The 22877-nt window shown below is 40.9% G+C and overlaps 1 protein-coding gene across 1 annotated transcript; it reads left to right on the top strand.

Annotated features, from left to right (window-relative positions):
- Positions 1 to 6954: 6954 nt before the first annotated feature.
- sox8.L (SRY-box 8 L homeolog) lies at positions 6955 to 15328 on the top strand (the record flags this gene model as incomplete). The annotated part of the gene is given in 3 exon segments (NM_001090495.1): positions 6955 to 7457; positions 13263 to 13501; positions 14144 to 15328. Coding segments are annotated over 3 exon segments (1380 nt in total). The 3' UTR covers positions 14875 to 15328.
- Between the last annotated feature and the right edge of the window lie 7549 nt (positions 15329 to 22877).

Genomic DNA, 22877 nt, shown 5'->3' with positions numbered 1-22877 from the left:
GGGGAACTTTATGACAAAATCTTAGTACATCCCCCTCCTATTGATTGTTATTAAGACAGAATATATTGCCCCTCCACTTACCAGTTCAGCTCCAAATATTTATCACCTGTAATGATAAGAATCCTGTTACACTTTAACCAAAATATCCACAGATCCCGCCCGGCTTCTGGGTAATTGGCATTTTCTCACAGCCCTGCATATGAACCTGATAACCTGGGCATCTTTGCCAAACACAAAGGTCACAACGTGAGTGGCCCCTGTGAGTGGCTGGTGGGTGGAGCTTAGCTGGCGGCAGTAGTAGATACATGCGCCTCCCTAGTGCCACAATCTGCTTGTTATACAGTATGTTTCCAGTTTTGGCCAGATTCCAGATTCAGATTTTTGGACCTGCACATATACTTGTGGTCAAATAGTCACAAATGCACGAATGCCTAAAAATTAACATGGCTAGAAATAGTGTATTTTATCTATTGAACTTATTGTACCAGCCCAGAGGTTTAGCAGCCCAATGACAATAATGATCCAGGCCTTCAGGTTTGTCCCCAGCAGCTCCCCGTCTTGGCTCTTGTTAGGCCATCTTTGGAGTGTCAGTGGCACTGCACATGCTCAGTGAGCTCTGGGCTGCTTTTGAGGAGCTAAGCTTAGGGGTCGTTGCAATTGTCAAACAAAAAATGTAATAGAAGCTGATGCTACAGGGCTGATAATTAATCAATTCTGATGCACAATTGTCTGGTTTCTATGCTGCCATGTCACAAGACTCTGAAATACTCATGAGCCTTGTGACATTTATAATGTATATATATACTGTATATTGTGAGTGAGTCCCTAAGCTCAGTAAGTGACAGCAGCACAGAGCATGTGCAGCATCAGCAGAAGATGGGAAGCTACTGGGGCATCTTCAGAGGTACAGCTCTTCCCTGCTAAGGGGCTGAGGTTGCATTGGACTAATAAAGAAGCCCAAAACCAGCGATGAGCGAATTTGTCTCCTTTTGCTTTGGAGAAAAATGTGAATTTCCTGTGAATTTTGATGCCCGCGTCAATTTGTGTCAATTTTAACACCCGCATTAAAGTCAATGGGTGTCCAAATAATGTTGATGCGCGACAGTTTTGACGTGATCGACTATACTGATTTATTCGCCAGCGTTGAAACGTGGAAATTGACCGAAAATTCACGGCTGCCGAATTTATTCACCCATCACTACCCAATACTATATGTATAGCATTTCTGTATACAGTATTACCTCTATATTGAGAACACATCTAAAGGCAGAAAATCATCATATTTAGTCTGTACTTTTAAATGTATAAAACTGCCATGTTCTCTCAGTTGTTAGTTTACATCTTTTGGATAAATCTGACAATTTACCCAAATAAAGAATTGAATTTTACAAGGAAGGCTGCCCTTTTCATCTTATTCCTTTTGAATTTTAAAGTCAGACCTATAAAACCCCCCATACTGCCCTGCTGTGATGAACTGGTCTCTTTTCACTGTGTTTTGTGCACATCTGAACCATTTACTAATCAGCCCTGCAGCAGAGATATGTGGTGTATGCCTTTAAAAATGCACACCTATAAAACCACATGCTGCATGGCTGAATTGTATTCCACGTGGTTGCACCAACAATGCAGTCAATAACATTCACTGAGCTGGAGGAAGATAGGCCCCTAGCAGTGTAGGGAAGTTAAGGCCCCCTGCATCCAATGTAGGCAGGTTACTATTGGCCAACTACAAACCAATCAAAGCAGCAGAGGACCCCAAAGCAAATATATATACACTGTGGCTACACCTATGTTAGTGCGGCCCATGGGCATCACTCCGGTCTATACTTACAGAGTCCGCTGCCAAAACCGGGGCAACTAAAACACCTACTCCAATGTCATAGATCTCTGGGGTAAATAATAGAGGCATCACTTACAAAAGTTAAATGATAATGAAAAACCCCAGGGGCCTCTATAGAGTGCATGTGGCCATCTCCATGCAGCTTTAGGCAGGGTTTTACGGCTCAAGCCCGATGTGCATTTCAGCGGAGAAGGGGTTAACCCTGCGGCACAGAGAAACGGAGAATGGCAGAATGTTCCTGCTCTCACTGGGTAACAACAGCAGGCCGGCCGCTTTATCTTCCAGAACATTCCACTGGCTGGAACACAGTATCCACATCCATGGAGCGGCTTGTTCTGTGCTCCTACCTGCAGATCTGGGGGGTGGTATGGATGTCTTATGTATGTTCTGTCCCTCCCTATCCCGCTCCAATGTTATGCAGGAACAAGAAATCCATGTAGCGTTAGGCGTGTGGTGCTGCCATACAGCTTGAGATCACAAAGTTGCTTTAAAGCGAGACTAACATGGAAAATACCATAACAATGAGCAATATGTGCAATAGTAATGTGTGACCCGGCCACACTTGATTCTAACCTGTCAATCTCTCATCTGCACTCGACCCCAGGCTTACCAGGTATAATTGTCAAAACCAGCCAAAGTCAGCCACAAAACCAGCCAAAAACTAACCAAGAGGCACTTCAAAAGTAGGCCAAAAATAGCACAGTGTGTGCAGTGAAAAAAAGTCTAAAAAATACACGAATATATATGAAGATATGCCTTTATCAAATTTTTCCATGAAGCAAAATAGGACAGATAGGGGGCCCAGGAGTTATAGGGACCCCATAAGGCCCTAATACATATACAGTTTCAATAAATATTGGTAACAGTTCAACGTTTTTAGGTGGCCAGCAGATTTTTGCCCCAAAATTGTCTGAAATTGAGGAAAGTCACCAGAAAATGCATAAATGCTTAAGAGCAACGGGAGACTGGGGTACAGGGCCCACAATCTGGTAACTCCCATTGCATGCTGGGTATTGTAGTCTTACATTGAACTTGCCAGTTGGCAAATTACTATAAACAAAAACTACATAACCAAACATGCATTGGGAGACGCAGGCTTTTCACATTTTAAGAAAAATCTTTGGCTGGTTTCCAAAGTACAAACCAGCCAAAGGCCAAAAATGTAGCCCAAATCCATACCTTGGCTAGTTTTTACTTTCAAAACCGGCCTGGGCTTTAAATTAGTAGCCCAATTCGGCTGGAAAACCGCCAACCTGGCAACCCTGCTTGACCCTAACCCAGCGAGCCTCTGTGTTTATAGACCTGTGTCGCCAATCTCTGATGTCACAAAAGGGGCAGGGCACAAATCTTTAAATAGTGAGGGCTAGAGGCAGAAGTGGGGCATTGTAAGGTCCGTCGATGGGGTTGGCGCTTGGTAAAATTCAGCTCAAATCCACCAGTGACCCACAAAGGTTGTGTGGCTAAAAGTGCCTGACCCGTGGGTAAACGTGCAGGTCCAGTGGATTTCAGGATGGCCCACACATCACTAATGCGCAAAAAAAAGCCACTTTGGCAGTGCTTTAGAGACAATGGTTCTGTCAGCTTCCTTCCTCTCACAAAGCAACCATTCAGTCATGCTTTACGGCTGGGATTCAGACTACCTTTATAAGGGCATTATTCTGTCACACTCGTCACCGATCCCGTCTGATACCCACTGTTGACTTCATAGCAGGAACCTTAATCAGCAAAGTGATAGAACTTAGAAAGCCGAGCAAGGCAAAAGGAACCAACACATTGAAAATATATTATTTTTTAATGTAATTAGAGGAAACGGCCGGGCACTAATTAGGGCTGGTTTTTAAGACAAAGCAGAGAGGCAATTAATCCTGGTTCCTTCCAGTTACTGGGAGGCAGATCTCAATAAACATACCAAATATATTGTGTAACAATTGTTGATAGTGTATATTTACTATATGAGTTGCAGATGTTCAGCCTGTGGTTGTCCAGCTATTGCTGGCCTGCAACTCCCAGCATCCCCCGACTTTCTGGGAGTGTATGTGCATATTAGTGACACGGATATCAGGGGGAGCAGCCACCGTTGTTTAATTACCTCCTTCATGGAGCAAACAGCGCCCCCCGATGGACAGACAACATAATGCTTTCTCAGTGTGGAGAGGATCTAGTTTCCCCCAAATATATTTTCCATAAAATGAATTCTAGTTTGATTAAAGGAGACATATAGGATAAATGAAAAAAACCCTCATTTCGCTGGCAATGATGAATAATATATGGTGCTGGTTTTACTTGGGCTAAAAATGAATACTATCTTTAAAAATGTCCCCTTTATTGGAGCTCCCTATAGATCTGCTCCTGTCCCTGTCCTTGTCCCTGCCAGAACCACAGTAAGAGGGAGAGACAGCCAATCACAGCAATGCAGCCTCACAGGCTTCAGTTTCTTATCAGGTCAGCCTAGCTGCTGATTGGTTCCTGTCCTACAGCGCAGCATGCTAAGTGCCGCCCGCTTCTATGCACAGCCTGGGAGAGGTGGCAGCAGGATGTGGAACAAATGGGCGGGGCTAGAAGGGTTTTTGCAGACATTTTCAATAAATCAACTTTTTTTAAGCACATTCCTATATTTATGAGCATAATGCACTGGAACATTGATCTTCTCCACACGTCTCCTTAACAACATGGGCTGAATCCCTTGTAGAACCACAACTCCCATCATCCCCTACAGGCCGTGGTTATGAGAGAAGATGCTCATAGTTGTCCTGCGACTGCTGTAGAGCTAAAAGATTAAAGATTACCTGTCTCTGGTTACAGAAAAGATGAATAATGCTTCATATAAGAGGTTTTGAAGTTTTAGGGCCCCATTCCCTAAGCAGTGCCATAGATTTTGGATAACTTGTCCTGTGAAATCATAGGGTGCGTGTGCTGATTGGCTCAGTCAGTTCAGGCTGTAGGTTACAATTCATCTGGTATCTGGTAACTTCTCTCTTTGCTTCCAGTGGAACTAGAACAGTGAATGGTCTGTGATTTCATGTCTGTGATTTCATGTCTGTGATTTCATGTTCAGTCATTATTCTATTGGGAAGTGCTGGTATAGATACACAGATAAAATCTGGATCAGCTACTGCTGCCCCTCCCTGTCTGGAGTATCCACAAGAGCAGCCTTTAGGGGGTGCAATCAGGGCAAATGCCCCCAGGCTCTCGTCTCTGAGTCCAGCATTTGCAGTTAGAGGGAAACAATGTCTGTTGGGGGAAGAGATTATAACTATGTAATAGTGTATATAGCAAGGCATAAGAATGTTAGAGGGGACTGTAACTGTAGAATAATGCATTAGGGCAACAACACCAGTACAGGTATCCGGAAACCCATTAACCAGAAAGCTCCAAATTACGGAAAGGCCGTCTCCCATAGACTCCATTTTATCCAAGTAATTCAAGTTTTTAAAAATGATTTCCTTTTTCTCTGTAATAATAAAGCAGTAGCTTGTACTTGATCACAACTAAAATATAATTAATCGTTATTGGAAGCAAAACCAGCCTATTGGGTTTATTTAATGTTTAAATGATTTTCTAGTAGACTTAAGATCCAAATTACAGAAAGATCTGTTATACGGGAAAACCCAGGTCCCAAGCATTCTGTATAATAGGTCCCATACATGTAATAGTATAGCGGTCATTTATCAAAGAAATGCTTGCAATACACCCCCTTTAGATTGTAAGCTCTTATGAGCAGGGCTCTCCGGTCTTATTTCTGTAAAAAGAAACATTTTTTAAATCACTGTAAGGTTGCTATAAATATCTGAATATCAATATCTAAATGTCAATTTGAGATTGTATAAATATATATATAGGTAAAAAAAAAAGATGGCTCGAGTAAAGGAGCCAAAACGTTGAAATAAACTACTCAATTTTTCATGAAAGACCTGTGAGTGAGGTTCCTTACTTTTTTGTACCTTTACATTAATTTATAACCAGCACCCAGGCAGTTGTGACCATATAAAAACAAGAAGCCGAAGGTAACTTCTAATATCCTCATATTTTACAACTGGGGATACTTTATTTATTATAATACACAAGTTTCAATGAGTCATGTGACAGAAATGACATCAGAACTCACCGTTTATAACTGATGACATCAGAACTCACCGTCTATAAGGATATAATTTACAAGATATTCATGGCTTTTGTGTATTATATCTATCTATCTATATATCTATCTATATATATATACATACATATGTGTATGTGATCCGTTATCCCGAAACCCGTTATCCAGAAAGCTCCCAATTACAGGAATGCCATCTCCAGTAGACTCCATTAAAATCTAATAATTCCCATTTTAAAAACAGATTTCCTTTTTCTCTGTAATAAACAGTACCTTTCCTTAAAATATTATCCATAGCAGAGACAAAACAATCCTTTTGGGTTTATATAATGTTCAACTGATTTTTTTTTTTTTTTTTTAGCAGACTTAAGGTATGAGGATCCAAATTACGGAAATATCCTTTATCCCCGAGCATTCTGGATAATAGGTCCCATATCCACAAATAATTACTCACTCATAAACGCAATACTTAGAGCAAAAATGCCGCTTTAAAAAATCTGTATCCGTCCTTCCTATAGAGATTAAAAAAAAAAAACCGACGATTTTGTTGCTGCAACACTACATATTCCCGCAATTCCGTCTCTTCAGTTCTTGGTTAACCCCTACAGTTCTGCGATTAAGGGAAGCGATGATGATGAAGACTCAGTTGATCACAACATTAAATTCGCACAAACCCACGTGGGAAAACAGAGCGCTACAAAATCGCAGCCTTTAAGACCGGAGTTGACGCCCCTGCCCCCAGTGAGCGGGCCAATGGCCGGAGAGGGGCGGACACTCGCTGCGCTTAAGTACTTGGCACATGCGACTTTTTGCCATACAGACTGCGCTGTTATTGTGGGAGTCGTTGTCTGGCTGCTGTCAGTTTCCCCCTGTCGCTTACAGAAGCTCAGAGGCTCAGAGTCCTGGGCTTCCAAGAAGAAGAGGATAATTATTCCCAATCTCAGGACTAACTTCATTGCTAGTGTCGCGGGTAGAGCTGGCGTTGCCCCTGTAGTTCTGGACTGATCGCCCTCTAGGAGAGTCATTTGCGCATTTGTGCCAGTTACGCACTGTGCCAGCCTCGCGCGCTTCTTGCGCGTCTCTCCTCCTCAGCTTCTGCAGACCCGGCTCCTCAATGCTGAACATGAGTTCGGATCAGGAGCCTCCCTGCAGCCCGACTGGCACTGCCAGCTCCATGTCTCACGTTTCGGACTCAGACTCGGACTCTCCGCTGTCTCCAGCCGGATCAGAGGGGCGCGGCTCTCACCGACCCCCGGGCATCTCCAAACGGGACGGGGAAGAACCGATGGACGAGCGCTTTCCAGCTTGTATTCGAGATGCAGTGTCCCAGGTGCTGAAAGGCTACGATTGGAGCTTGGTGCCCATGCCAGTCCGGGGATCCGGGGGCTTCAAGGCTAAACCTCATGTCAAGAGACCAATGAACGCCTTTATGGTTTGGGCACAGGCAGCCAGGAGGAAACTGGCAGATCAATACCCGCATTTACACAATGCTGAGCTCAGCAAGACCCTGGGCAAACTGTGGCGGTGAGTATCAGTGCCAGGCACCTCTGCTGCTTGCCTTATTTATCTGAAGGATTAGTAGGACTGTCTGAGTGTTAAATGGGTGTCCCTAATAATTAAAGGGCTGTATTTAGGCTACATTTTAATGCTTTTCATGACTGCAACACTTTCTATAACTAAAATAATTCTTTACTTTGCCTAAAAAAGTCTCTAAGGGTCAGGGCACACGCTGCTATTTCTGGAGATTAGTCGCCCAGCGAAAAATCGATTCTTCTTCAGGCGACTAATCTCCCCCCGAACTGCCTCCCCGCCGGCGGTATGGCACTCGGAAAACCTTTGTTTTCCGAAGTTGCTTCACGAGCAAACTTCAGGGGGCGACTTCGGAAAGCCGAATCAATCCGAGTGCCATTTCGGGGGGAGATTAGTCGGCCGAAGAAGAAGGGATTTGTCACTGGGCGACTAATCTCCCGAAATAGCAGCGTGTGCCTCTGCCCTAAACCTCCCTGGCCTTTATATATCAAGGATGAGAAGTCCAACTGTCAGTATCCCCTGCCCATTCTATTTAAATGGAAGTGACAGTTTGCCAGCCCCGAGAAACAGGGTAGTCATCACTGTCATTTTTGGAAACTTTCAATAATTGAGGGTGGTGATTCATCACGCGGTTTAAAGGGGTTGTTCACCTTCGAGTTAACTTTTAGTATAATGTAGAGAGTGATATTCTGAGACCATTTGCGATTGGTTTTCATTTTGTTTTTATTATTTGTGGTTTTTTACTTATTTAGCTTTAAATTCAGCAGCTCTCTGGTTTGCAATTTCAGCAGTTTGGTCGCTAAGGTCCAAATTACCCTAGCAACCATGCATTGATTTGAACAACAAGCCAGAATATGAATAGGAGAGGGGCTGAATAGAAAGTTGAGTAATAAAAAGTATCAATAACAATACATTTGTAGCCTTACAGGGCATTTTTATTTAGATGGGGTCAGTGACCCCCCATTTGAAAGCTGGAGAGAATCAAAAGAAGAAAGCAAATAATTCAAAAACCATGAAAAATAAATATTGAAGACCAACTGAAAAGTTGCTTAGAATTGACGACTCTATAACATACTAAAAGTTAACTCAAAGGTGAACCACCCCTTTAATGAGACAGCCCAACATTCAAGATTTCAACCCGAATCCTTGTCTGGTACCAGGTTATTAATTAACCCGCTTTGTTAAATTTAAGGGAATTCTTCTCTTCCGTTAGTTGCCAGATTAACATGACATCTGTAGCATGCTGAATGATATTACAAACTTTCTATTCTATTTAGGGTTGATACAATTATTTTGGGAATGTGAGGGCGGAGTTCCTTTATGAATTTTATATGAATGGCCGAAAGAATAACAGGGAATTAGCACTTGGTTTATTTACGCTTTCAAATAAGTCGGATCAAATACATTTAAGGGTAACAATATGGCGAGCCTGCTGCTTGTTAATTCCACTTGTTTTGGATGGTCGGGGGTTAACAGAGTTCTTATGAACACACATATTGGAAGTTCTTGTGTTAGTCCCAATCAGGGTTTTATAAGATTTACGAATAATCCCTACTTGCTTTAAATTAGCCTTGGTAGCTTGTGATTGTAGTGTACAAGAGCTGACGATTCTTGGTACTTTTGCTGGAAAGAGAATTATCTTTGTAATAAGGGTAACAAAATACAATACCCCTGTAATGTCACAATACCCATCAAATATCCAAATAGAATCTTTTCCTCGACCGAACCCCTGTATTGCCAGTTCTGACTCATTATAGGGATCACTTTTGTAATGATTAATAAATCATAATTAAAGCCGTTAGATTACATTATATATATATATATATATATATATATATATATATATATATATATATATATATACAGGCATGGGATTTGTTATATACACAGATGGGATCTGTTATGCAGAATGCTTGGGACCTGAGGGTTTTCTGGATAAGGGATATTTCCGTAATTTGGATCTCCATACCATAAGCCCGCTAAAAATCATATAAACATTAAATAAACTATAAATAGGATTGATTTGCCTCCTATAAGGGTTCATTTTATTAGAGTGGGGATCAAGTACAAGCTACTAGTTTACAGTATTATTACAGAGAAAAAGGAAATCTGTTTTAAAAATATGAGTTATTTGATTATATAGGTGATGGCCCTTCTGGAGCTTTCTGAATAACGGGTTTCCGGATAAGAGATCCCACACCTGTATTAGGAATTACTGGAAAGGGATCATTCAGTCTTTTATAAGAGAACGTACGCCCCTGGAAGTAAAGTATTTCCACTCCCTGTACTTATTGTTGGTCTTCGCCATAGGGTGTTGTCTGCACCTCCCCAAGGTCACATCTCATGATGGGCCAGAACGCTCAAGGGTGAAATTCTCTCAGGGATACACTTGGAACTTTCCAAAAGAAGTGTAAACAGAGTAACCAAATTCAGAGGCGTACTTGCTTCGCCCTTCATGTCAGCCAGTCAGAAAATCCTAATTGTATTTTTTCTGTAAATCTAATAAATAACATTTTTTTTTTGGTTCTGAATAGAAGAACATGGTAAAATAAAATAACTTGGTGTCCAAATAAACAAATAATATATTGATGAATAATATTTCAAGTATAGTTTTTAGGACTACTTTTTTTTTTAACTTCTTCAATACAATAAACTCATTTAGGTTTTTCCCAACAAGTCTACTCCCCACCTGCCCCCCCCCCCAGGAGAGACTTGTAAGTGGTTTAACTTCTCCTTTGAATAAACCTTTTGTGCACTTCAGACCACTGCACAGAGACACCAGGAGATCCACACAGCGGTGTGTCAAAAATAACTACTGCTCACACCTGCGGGACTCATTATGAAATGGATATGGGATATTTCACTTATGATGGGAAAGTACTTGTGTTAGAACCTTTGTGTGTGTGTTGAACATGCTGGGTTGGTGCAGCACATGTGATAAAGACATTGTGGTACAGACTCCCACAGAGTGACGGTTAACCTCTTTTTTGCTGGCAAATGTACAGATACTTCAAGAGCTGTCATTTAGGAGGGGGCTTTAAAAGGCAGCAGTTTGTGGTGGAAGGAATAAGGGGGAGCTCCTGTAGTAGCACAAATGGACTCTGGGAAAGATGGTGCCTATAGTAACAGTGGGATAATAGTCTCTGGGAAGGGAGTGTGACTGTGGGATAGCAGGTATAGTAGGGAGAGATGGTGCCTATAGTAACAGTGGGATAATAGTCTCTGGGAAGGGAGTGTGACTGTGGGATAGCAGGTATAGTAGGGAGAGATGGTGTCTATAGTAACAGTGGGATAATAGTCTCTGGGAAGGGAGTGTGACTGTGGGATAGCAGGTATAGTAGGGAGAGATGTGCCTATAGTAACAGTGGATAATAGTCTCTGGGAAGGGAGTGTGACTGTGGGATAGCAGGTATAGTAGGGAGAGATGGTGCCTATAGTAACAGTGGATAATAGTCTCTAGGAAGGGAGTGTGACTGTGGGATAGCAGGTATAGTAGGGAGAGATGGTGCCTATAGTAACAGTGGGAGGACAGCAGAGCTCCTACAAAGCTTGGTATGCTCCTGTCCCCACCATAACTCGACAGCCTCGGACACATTACTAACCCAGACAGTGTATACTTTATCCACCATCAAACTATTTAGGTTCTTAAAGTTCTTTAAATCCTCTAAAACTGATCTTGTACAGTCACAAGCCACGAGACAGGAGTTTGTTCATTCCCATAAAACAATATTATATGCAAAGCAGCTTGAATTCATTATAAATGTTTTATATATATATATATCAACACACGCCAGAGAAAACCAATAAACATAAAAATTAAATAAAGGACAAAAACCTAAAAATCCAAATTAAAAAAGTAGTATTTGGAGGGACGGAGACGTTTCCAAAGACCAGTTTGTTTTATGCCATATTTACATGAAAATTCTAATAGGAGGGACTGCATCTTGTTTACACTTTAAACGTCACCATTAGAAGTAGGGCCAGAGACGGATCAGCAACTAATATGATAAATTTAAAGAATAAGTTTTTTTAAAGGATAATCTTTCAAAATATCTGATAAAATGTTTTCATTTTTCTAATATCTTTGGTCCTCAAAAATTAGTCCTTATCCCAGCCAGACTCATTTTTAGATTGACATTTGTGTCATCTTGTGGTTAAATATAATTAAAATGATATATTTTTCCAAACTTTTTAAGTTTTTCCATTTTATAATTGGAAAAAAAAAATCCTTCAATTAAGGCATACAGACAACAGACGATCATTTCTATTTCTGCAATTCATTTAGACGAATTTTTTATTGCACAAATGACTGTAATTAAGAGATACAGACTCAAAACATTAATTAAATATTTCACTGTTCCTGCTTTGTGCTGTTTATTATGTGAGGATAACAACAGTACGTGGCAGAGAATCAAATCCCTGCTTATGTGTTTTTTTTTTAATGTATTAACATCATATCTTCAGGGCTTTTTTGAAACAATCTCAAACAAACAAACAAATTTGAGTTTGTATCGCAGTCGCTAAAGAGGCTGGCGAAGAATCATGAAAATAATTGTAACTTTTTTAAAAATAATTTATTTCTATAATTTTTTAAATGCATATTTCTAAAAAACATGGATATTTATATGCATCATTTTCATTTTTTAATACTTTAAATCGTTTTAAAATGGAAAAGATTTTTTCTTTCAATTGTTTCTCTCTTTATCTACAAATATATCATTACACATTTGGGAAGGAAAATGAGAAAACCTAGAAGCTTTTTGGGAGATTTACAGCATATGAAGGAACATTTCATTTTAATTCTTCTAGGCCAGTTTCTATGGTAGATCTTGGAAAAAGTTCAGATGACGAATACATTTTTATTTTTTTACCATAGAGATGGATCAGATTAGCTAATCCCCATTCATTCGTAGTTTTTGAGTGATGAGAGACTTGGCATTGGTAATTCCCTTTTGGATTCTAGAAGGTCTGGTGTTCTCAGGCTGGTGATACCATTCATACGCACAGCTTGGTAGGAACCTACAGTCAATGTTGCAGTGTGCTTCACCTATTTTTGGGGTTGGGGGAGCAGACAATGTAGGCTGGTAGAGGGGTAGTGTTAAATAAGTTAAGAACTGGGGCATGGGAAGTAGTATTCTTGGCCTTTGCTTAAAGGAGAAATAAATCCCTTATTTAAAAAAAACCCTACCCCCTACCCTACGTAGACCTCTCTCCCTCCTCCCCCACAGCCTAGCTGTTACCCTGAGCAAATGCCCCTAACTTTTTACTTACCCCTCGGTGCAGATTCATGCATTGGAGTTCACGGCAGCCATCTCCTTCTTCAGTAATCTTCGGGTCTTCTTGCGGCGCTTGGGGAATTTCCGTGACTTTCGGCACATGCGCAGTTGTCAAAAACCCAAAGACTGCTTCAACTGCGCTTGCATCGATACGGCACTCCCGAAGAAGACCGAAGAGGAGAAGATGGCTGCCGTGAACACCGAATCTCTACCGAGGGATAAGTAAAAAGTTAGCGGCATTTGCCCCGGGTAGCAGCTAGGCTGAAGTGGAGGGAGAGAGGGGGGTCAACGTAGGGTAGGGTTTTTTTAAATAAGGGGTTTACTTCTCCTTTAAACAGACGTTGAAGAGCAATAGTTCTTCGGGGCTTTTAATTCCCTCTACAAGCATTGTGTGTTCAAAACGCGGTTCCCTTCGAAAAATGTATTGATAAAAAACAGATTGGAAAGCAAGATTATCCATGTTATCTCCTTGATGTTCCCAACCCCACTCAATCAGATGTTTTCTTCTCTTCTCCCTCTCCAGTTTACTGAGTGAAAATGAAAAACGTCCCTTTGTGGAGGAGGCTGAGAGACTGAGAGTCCAGCACAAAAAAGATCACCCTGATTATAAGTACCAACCACGGCGAAGGAAGAGCGTGAAGGCAGGGCAAAGTGACTCGGACTCCGGAGCAGAGCTGGGTCATCACCCTGGATCCCAGATGTACAAGAGTGACTCAGGAATGGGGAGCATGGGAGAAAATCATCTGCATTCCGAGCATGCAGGTATTGAGGATTATGTATTCTTGGGGTCCTGGTAGTAAACTGGCCATACATGTAGAGATCCTCTTGCTTAATTAGATCACCAAATCTCTGCCTGATATACTCACTTGTACGCTGGTCCAAATCTGGCATCACCTTGTCTAAATTTCTTTTGTGAAACTACAGTTTGTATTAGTCTGAAGTAGGTTACTGTTTCTTAAAGGACCACTACACCTTAAACATTTCCTATACAGTTGTGCTTACTACAGTAGAGTACATGTAAGGTTGGTGATAAAGAACCTTGCAGAGACCACACCTGAACACAATGGATGCTAAGGTGAGGCGTATCCATGGCTCGGCTCTTGCAAATAACCAAAGGGCATAGCAAAATAGCTCCATTTAGTAGTCTGGTGGATTTGTCTCCATGAAAAATATAATTAAATTAAAGGCAAAACAGACGATTAAAACTTAATTTGGTAACTTCTGCAGTAAGCAGTATCCTCCCATTCAAATTAAAGGTGACTATTGACCATTTATAGCAATGCAACTGCATCCCACTATTCTTTTTCTTGAAGGTCTTAAAATTGGTCTTAACAACACAGAAAACCAAATGGAAAGCAATTCAAGTTGTTAACCTCTCTCGCTTTGCTTTTGTCCTGTTATCAGGTCAGAATCATGGACCTCCGACTCCTCCAACCACCCCTAAGACTGATCTTCACCATGGCGGCAAGCAAGAGTTGAAGCATGAAGGCAGAAGGATGATGGACAATGGGAGGCAAAACATAGATTTTAGCAATGTGGATATCAATGAACTGAGCAGTGAAGTCATCAGCAACATAGAAGCTTTCGACGTGCATGAATTTGATCAGTATCTTCCCCTTAATGGCCACGGGGCTATACCTGCTGACCATGGGCAGAATACAACAGCGGCACCTTATGGGCCCTCGTATCCTCATGCGGCTGGGGCCACACCAGCTCCTGTTTGGTCGCACAAGAGCTCCTCTACTTCCTCTTCTTCTTCCATTGAATCTGGTCAACAGAGACCCCACATCAAGACAGAGCAGCTGAGCCCCAGCCATTATAATGACCAGTCTCAGGGGTCACCTACCCATTCTGACTACAATACCTACAGTGCCCAGGCATGTGCCACCACTGTATCAAGTGCTACAGTGCCCACCGCTTTTCCAAGCTCCCAATGTGACTACACAGACCTTCCAAGCTCTAATTATTACAACCCATACTCTGGTTATCCATCCAGTCTCTATCAATATCCATACTTCCATTCATCCCGGCGGCCTTATGCTACACCCATCCTCAATAGCTTGTCCATCCCACCCTCTCACAGCCCCACCTCCAACTGGGACCAGCCTGTCTACACAACCCTGACAAGGCCTTAAATGTTTTTTTTTCCCTTGAATGAAGGACTATAATGCCATAATAAGGTCTCTGGTGGCTGAAATTCTTCCAGAACATATGCACTATGATGGAACAGTGGGAGACGCAGTGCCAGTTTCTAAGTGCCTGCTGATAAACTGAGGATTTTTTCTTTTCTACTCTGAAATGTGGCGGTGGGCCCTTAAGACTTCCCCAGAAAATAATTTAGGCAAATCAAATTGGAAAGCTATATTTTATTTTTTATGGGCTGTGATGTGACATAAGATGAAGGATAAACCTCCTGCATGAGGACTTTGAACAGTAGGTGCCAAAAACCTTTGACATTTTATGCAACGGGAAACCAGACCAACAATTCTGATTCTTCTCTGACCAACTTATACATTTCCAAAAAGTCTGTTTGAGTGTGTCCGTGAAAAGCAAGAGGGTCAACCAATGATGTTCCCTTTGGGTTACTTTACTACTGCAATAACTGTTGTAGTATTACCTGTCTCATGGCATTATCTAGCATTAGGCAACATGAATCCGAGAACCCCAACGGGACGTTGCCATGCTGGGCCTCTCGGAGCATTTTACTGCATTGTATGTCATCTGTTTGACTGTATCTGGACTCGAGCGAGGAAATTGTAAAAACCTTGTCCCTTCGCCGTGCCTCATGTTTTCTATTTTGACTACAGAGAGTCCATTTCCGTGGAATTTTCTAAGCAATGTTTTAACTGTAATTATTTTTTCTCTAAATGTCCTTATAGTTTTGAGAGCTGTTAAAAAATGATATATATAAATATAAATATTTATGTTTCCGTATTATAATTGTTTTTATTTTTGGAGAAATGCATTGTAATTCACGGAGAAAATTAATTTTCTGCTCGGCAGAATCTGAAGTGGGGTGACTGCATTTGCAGCTTACTAAATTCAATTTAAAAAATAAATAAATAAACGGATCTGTTATTTTTAAAATTTGAGAAGGGCTAAGGCATACGCAGTGAATTTTAAATTTACCCCAAAATATTCTGTATATCCTGCTTTAACAGCTGCATGGATATGCTGATGAGGCAGATTTGGGAGTTTTTAAATTTCAAATTAAGGAGAATTATTAATTTTTTAAAATAAGGTAATGATGGTTATTTTTTTTTACATTGGCAGCATCAGGATAGAATTAATTTTAATTGTAAACATACTCTACTTAAATCTTTTTTTTTAAATGAATAAAATCACCCCCCAATATATCTGCCTTTTTCTTATTAATTAACAAAAACTGTTTAGCCAAATCCGTTCATTTTACAATTTTATTTTAAGACCAAACTGATTATTTTGGGAATTTAACCCAATTTCAATCTAAATATTAACAGTTGCTTGAATACATTAAAAAAAAAAAAAAAAAAGATTTATCTGTCAAGGGACCAGTCTCTTAACACTAAGTACATCTCTGAATTTTTTTTAATATTTCGATTTTGACTAATATCTGATGTTTTGCTTTTTTTGTTTTATTTTTTTATCTGTTCCGTTTCATTGTATGCTGAGCATATAATAATGTCAGTTTTATGATAAACTTGTGCCTTTTGAAAAATATATATATATGTTAAAAAAAAAAGAAAAGGAAAAATTAGAAATTATTTTTTTCTATGTTTTTCTTACTGTTTTTCTAAAATTGTTCTGGGATCAGAATTCTTGTTACACGTTTTGAGCGAAATCCTTTTTTTTCCCCCTGCAGATTCTATTTTTTTCTGTTCGAGGTGTGAGTCCTTTTGTAGCTTGCCCCTGTTTGTTTTATTTTTTTCATTAAGCAAAAGCTAACTTTTTTTGTATATGCTATCATTTGAGAAAATTAAAAAAAATTGCTTTTTATCAAAATTGTTTTGTCTGTCGTTTTTAAATTTGAAAAAGAAACGTTGTTTTTTAAATGGTAAATTCTTATTTAAATTGCTTTCAGTCTGTCATCTTTAAACTTGAAAAAAAAAAAAAACAATTCTTAATTAAATTGCTTCGAGTCTGTCTTATTTAAACTGAAAAAAGTCACTTTTAAAAAAAAAAAAAAAAAAAAGAATTCTTATTCCAAATACAATCAATCTGCTGGCAGTAATTTATTACCAGGAACGTCTTCAAGTGGTTACTGTTGGCAAAGCTCTTACAACTGTCGCAGTATATCAAAACTGGCTTTTTTTGCATTTTACTAGAAACGCTATCTGCGGTTGATACGGTTGCCAGAATTTTTGATCGAGAAACATTTTATTATATGTGTTCTAAAATGTTTAACGGCATTGTAAATTTGGTATATTTGATTGCAGAATTCCATCTCTGAGTTTTGTCTGCCTGGCTGATATTAATTTGAAAAAACAACCGTGAAACCATAATACTGAGTCTGAGACCAGCCTAGTCTGACCCAAGTCTGCACAGAGGTGGAAAATAGAAGTCAGCTTGCCTCTTTACTGAAGAAATTGCTCACGGTGCAAAATTTAAGATCTGTGGCCTCAGGCTCTTTTGTTAAGTTACCATTAGGAGAGTATTGGGTGAAGGTGGGTGGCATGGTGGCTCGATGGTTAGACCCCACCTTTGAGTTTGGGTTCCTGGATTATATTCTTGCTTGGCCCCTATCTCCCTGAAGCTTGTCTGCTCTTCTTTTTTCTGCATGAGGGTGGTTAAACTGGTCTTCTACATCCCATAAAACATACAGCCATAATAATTGGTTCCTGATAAAATTGACCTCTAGTGGGAATGTGAACTGTAGATTGTAAGGGAACTGGACATCTAGCCATGACCTCAGGCTCTTTTGTTAAGTTACCATTAGGAGGAAATTGGGTGAAGGTGGGTGGCATGGTAGCTCGATGGTTAGACCCCACCTTAGTGTTGGGTTCCTGGATTATATTCCTGCTTGGCCCCTATCTGTCTGAAGATTGTCTGCTCTGTGTGGGGGCTGGGTTAATCTGGTCTTCTCCTACATCCCGAAAAACAGACAGCCATGATAATTGGTTCCTGATTAAATTGACCTCCAGTGTAGATGTTAACTTTAGATTTTAAGGGAACTGGCCTCCAAGCCAAGGAACCATGGCCTCAGGCTCTTTTGTTAAAATATTATTAGGAGATTATTGGGTGAAGGTGGGTGGCAGGGTGACTTGATGGTTAGACCCCAATTTAGTGATGGGGTCCTGGATTTTATTACAGCTTGGCCCTATATGACTGAAGCTTTCTGCTCTTCCAATTTCTGCCTTTGGGTCTAATCTGGTCTCCTCTCACATCCCAAAAAACATCAGCCATGTAAATTCATCTCTCATTAAATTGACCTCCACTGTGAATGTGATAGGAACTTTAGATTGTAAAGAACTGGTCATCAAGAAAGAGGATTCATGTGAAGGTTATTGCATCCCCCCCATCCATAGGCACAGAATATTGAACATTTAGGGAGGTGTAGCCCCGCCACCCTCAAAAGAGATCAACTGGTATATATTTATATATAAAAATTATTTTTCCAGTGGGAAGTTTTCTTTTGGTAGCCACCAAAAAGTTCATCCTACACCCCTGTTATCATTGGTTATATATCTTCAGTGCATTTCTTAGCTTGGGGCACTGTTATATTAAAGGAGAACCAGGGGCGTAACTATAGAGGAAGCAGACCCTGCGGCTGCAGGGGGGCCCAGGAGGTATAGGGGCCCCATGAGGACCTAATTCATATACAATTTCAATAAATATTGGAGAAACAAGTCAACCTCTAAACATTTTGAGGGCCTGAAAAATAATTTGCTGTGGGGCCCAGTTATATCTAGTTAAGCCACTGAGGAGAACTAAACCCTTAATGAAAAAAACCATAACCTACATAGACCCCTCCCCCTGCTCCCCCCAACCTAGCTGTTACCCCTGGTAAATGCCCCTAACTCTTTACTTTCCCCCTCGGTGCAGATTCAGGGCATTAGAGTTCACGGGAATCATCTTCTTCTCTTCAGTAATCTTTGGGTTTCTTCCAGTGCTTCGACAATCTCTGCGGCTTTTGGCGCATACTGGCAGATTGCGGCAACAGCGTATGCGCACGATGCGGCACTTCCCGAAGATTACTGAAGTGATGGAGCCAGTGAACTCCGATGCCCTGAATCTGCACCGAGGGGTAAGTAAAGAGTTAGGGCATTTACCAGGGGTAACAGCTAGGCTGGGAGCAGGGAGGGGGGTCTATGAAGAGTAGCAGGTAGGGTTTTTTTAATTAAGGGTTTAGTTCTCCTTTAAAGACTATGCAGGGTTTTTTTCTTTCAACCACTGGTGATGTTTGGTACTGCAAATCTCAAAGTAAGGTCATTATCAACAAGAGATGGAGAAGAAAAAAATAATCAAAATTGAAGAGGTGGGCAGTCACAACATATAAATAAAGAGAAGAGTGGAAAGAATATTGTGTGAGGCTAGTTTAGATAGAATGGCTGACCTCTCTTGGCTAATGCTACGTGGAACAGAATATATATTTAAGCTATAAACCAGGACAAAAGTGCTGCTTCACGAGATAAAGGAAGGAGACTATCACTTTCACTTACTAGAATTCCACTTTACGATACACTGCACATTTCCAGGCACAATTACAAACGATATTCTTTAATAGATGTCCATTAAAATGTAGAAATCACTTTTTTTTTTGTAAGGATTAAATAATTCTGCTTTGATGTGGTCAGCTGTGTGAATTATTACAGACCTCCAAAGTCTGTCTAGACCAAGTATGTCATGTTGATATCAGATCTGTGAGCCTGTGGGGATCTATGGTAAGAAACGCTACATCTGTTGAAGGTAGGAAGGTTGATCCTTCAGATTTAGTCATTAAATTCAATATTCCTTCCCAGATGCTCCTGAATGGTGGACCTTCCACGAAAAAGATAATGGTAGAAATAAAATCACTTTGCTGCTATATATCTCCAGAAAAGGCATACCCCCCTCTTTTGATTCAGATAGATGAGTGCTACAACTATGGGTCAGGGGTCCCCAGTCTTTTTTACCCATGAGCCACATTCAAATGTAAAAAGAGTTGGGCAGCAACACAAACAAATTGGCTGTGATTGGGTATTTGGTAGCCCCTATTTTGACTGACAGCCTACAGGAGGCTCTATTTGGCAGAAAACCCGGTTTTATGCAACCAAAAGTTGTCTCCAAGCCTGGAATTAAAAATAAGCATCCACTTTGAGGCCACTGAGAGCAACATCCAAGGGTTGGTGAGCAACATGAGGCAGTGATTGGGGACCTCCTTACAGCAGTAGTCTACAGACTTTTTTTGGTTTAAGATTAGCTTTGAGGTCCAACAATATGTCAGTGTCCCCTTTGGTTCACAAACTGGTTACTGATATATGAGAACTTTGCTGGTTAAGTGATTTAGCAATAGTTTAAAGAATATCTATGCTAGCAAAACCCCCACTCAAGATGAACTTCAAGAACTGTAAAAGGTATTCTCCCCCAAATCTCTTTCTTAAGGACCTTCAGACTAGGTCCCCATAGCCACAGCTCTGGGGTACCAACACCACAGTTTGGGAACCAGTGCTTGAAGGTCATACTTTTATCCATATCCATATATTATATCCATAGAGGGCACTGGCAACACCCAGGCTGAGCCTGTTGTGCCACTGCCCCATTCCACCCAAGGGGGCCAGATCCACTGTTTGGCAAGTACTACCCAGTGAGATGCTTCCATGGGCACAACAGATTAAGTTTAACATCTGTCCCCGTTTCCCGGGGACATGCCCTGTTTCAAGACCCACTTCATAGCAAATTGCATTTATTTGGCATTTCCTTTAAAAGTCCGCATGTAATTCTTCCAACATTGGCTGAATTTTGGCACCAAAGAGAATAGGGGCTGGGCCAGGAGATATATGAGTTAAAAAGGGACTGAGCTAGACAAACCCCTGATGATCAGTTATCACAGCCCTGACAGCTGCCTTGACCTCCCTGCTACTACCAGGCTTTCACTCTGCATCCAGGTTGCTAGAGAGATGGCCCCATGTGAGTTGAGCGGCCTCTGATTGGACAGGTTCCCCAACAGTTACCGCGGGTCACTTTACAAGTCAAACACTCCCGAGTTCCTTTTACACTCACTGGGGCTCTGGCCTCCCTGTTATATATGTGGGGGCACTTTAATTTTGCTTCCTCCATAAACATATTTTTGAGAAAATGTACATAAAATCATTTCTGTGCCATCCTACTATGAGTTCTGGGGTATTTATACACGGAGTTGCCTTTGTACCATCTTGCTATGAATTCTGGTGGTATTTATACATGAAATAATCTCTGTGCCATCCTACTATGAGTTGTGGAGTATTTATATATGGAATTGCCACTGTGTCATCCTGCGGTGAGTACTGGGGGTATTATACATGGAATTGCCACTGCCTTCATTTATATATTCACAGAGGGTGTATTTGTAAAATGGGGAGTGGTTAGTGGGGGGTGTCTTGCACAGTGGGTGTGGTCTAAAAATTTTGCTGCGGCGCACTTTGCATTTTGCACTTTGCGGCAATCTTTTTCTACCCTGTCCCTGAATTTTGCTCTGAAAATCTGGTCACTTTACAATAGATGCAGCTTGAATCAGCCTCTAATGTCTTAACTGATGCCGCCTTCTTTGTCATGCATGCTTTTAGGGCTGGTAATATTAAGAATAAATCTACATGCTCAGTATTCGTTGGAGTTAGTTAGTGCTGTTAGGATGTGCCACCTAGAATTTCACTATCTAGGGTGTAGCGATGGGCGAATTTATTCGCCAGGCACGAATTGGCTGCAAATAAATTCGCGCAACGCCCGCGAAAATTCGCCCGAAAACGAGACGCCGGCGACGTTTCGCGAATTTTTCACCATTTCACGAAATTTGCGAATTTTTCGGCGAAGCGAAACGGCGCAAATGCGCCCATCACTACTAGGGTGCCATTAGCTCTAATGGCTGCTCCACATACAATATATTTAATTCTTATGCTTCAGGTTTGTTGCTGTGTAATGTCTTGTGAAACAAAGGTGATTAGGAAATATATTATATATATTTCAATATGTTCTCTAAAGGCAATACAAAACTAACAATTCATAGCCAGCAGGGACTTTCTGAGTAGTGTTAATGTGAAAACAGCTAGAAATATAGTCAATGATTTCCTCATTCTGTGACAGAAGAATGCACAATGTACAAATACCTTGGGTAGGGTTAGTCATCCTGCGTCTGGAAAGACGACACTACAACCGGGAAGAAAAAGCATCAGCAGGTCAAACCAAACCCAACAACTCCTCAACCATATCCAACAGGCCAGTGCTATCCAAATATTTTTATATTATGTTCACTATCCTACACGATAATAACATGGTGACAGGGTTGGGGTGCTTTGCCAGAATACCAGAGGATCTCCTAGTGGGCCCCTAGTTTAGAACAATATCCACAAACACTTTCTAAATTCCACCATAACACCTATAATATTTAGAACTTTATTGCTGTCAGAATGGGCCAGGGATACCAGGCTTTCTTATCTGGTGGCCCATAGGAGGCACTGTCCAAGACCCAGAAGATGGCGCCGTCAACTCCAATCCCTGAATCTTCACTGAGGGGTAAGTAAAAAGTTAGGGCCATTTGCCCAGGGGCAGCTAGGCTGGGGGGGGGGAGGATGGAGCTGGATGTTGCTCTCCAAGACTGCTCAAGAATTCCATTGATTTGCCCAGGGTAGCAACTAGGCAGGGGGGAGGAGGGAGGGGGGGTTCTATGTGGGGTGGAGGGTAGGGTTTTCTTTAATAAAGGGTTTGTTTCTCCTTTAAAGAGGTTGTTCACCTTTGAAATAACTATTAGTATGATGTAGCGAGTGATATTCTGACACTATTTGCAATTGGGTTTCATTTTTTTGTATTATTTGTGTTTTGAATTATTTACCTATATATTCAGCCGCTCTCCAGTTTGCAATTTCAGCAATGTGGTTGATAGGGTCCAAATTACATTAGCAACCATGCACTGATTTGAATTAGAGAATGAAATATGAATAGGAGAGGCCTGAATCGAAACACGAGTACTAGAAAGTAGAAATAACAGTAT

The sequence above is a fragment of the Xenopus laevis genome, chromosome 9_10L (assembly GCF_017654675.1).
Source record: "Xenopus laevis strain J_2021 chromosome 9_10L, Xenopus_laevis_v10.1, whole genome shotgun sequence".
NCBI lineage: Eukaryota > Metazoa > Chordata > Amphibia > Anura > Pipidae > Xenopus > Xenopus laevis.
The sequence above is the reverse complement of the archived record's forward strand: the minus strand, read 5'-3'. Positions and strand labels throughout refer to the sequence as shown.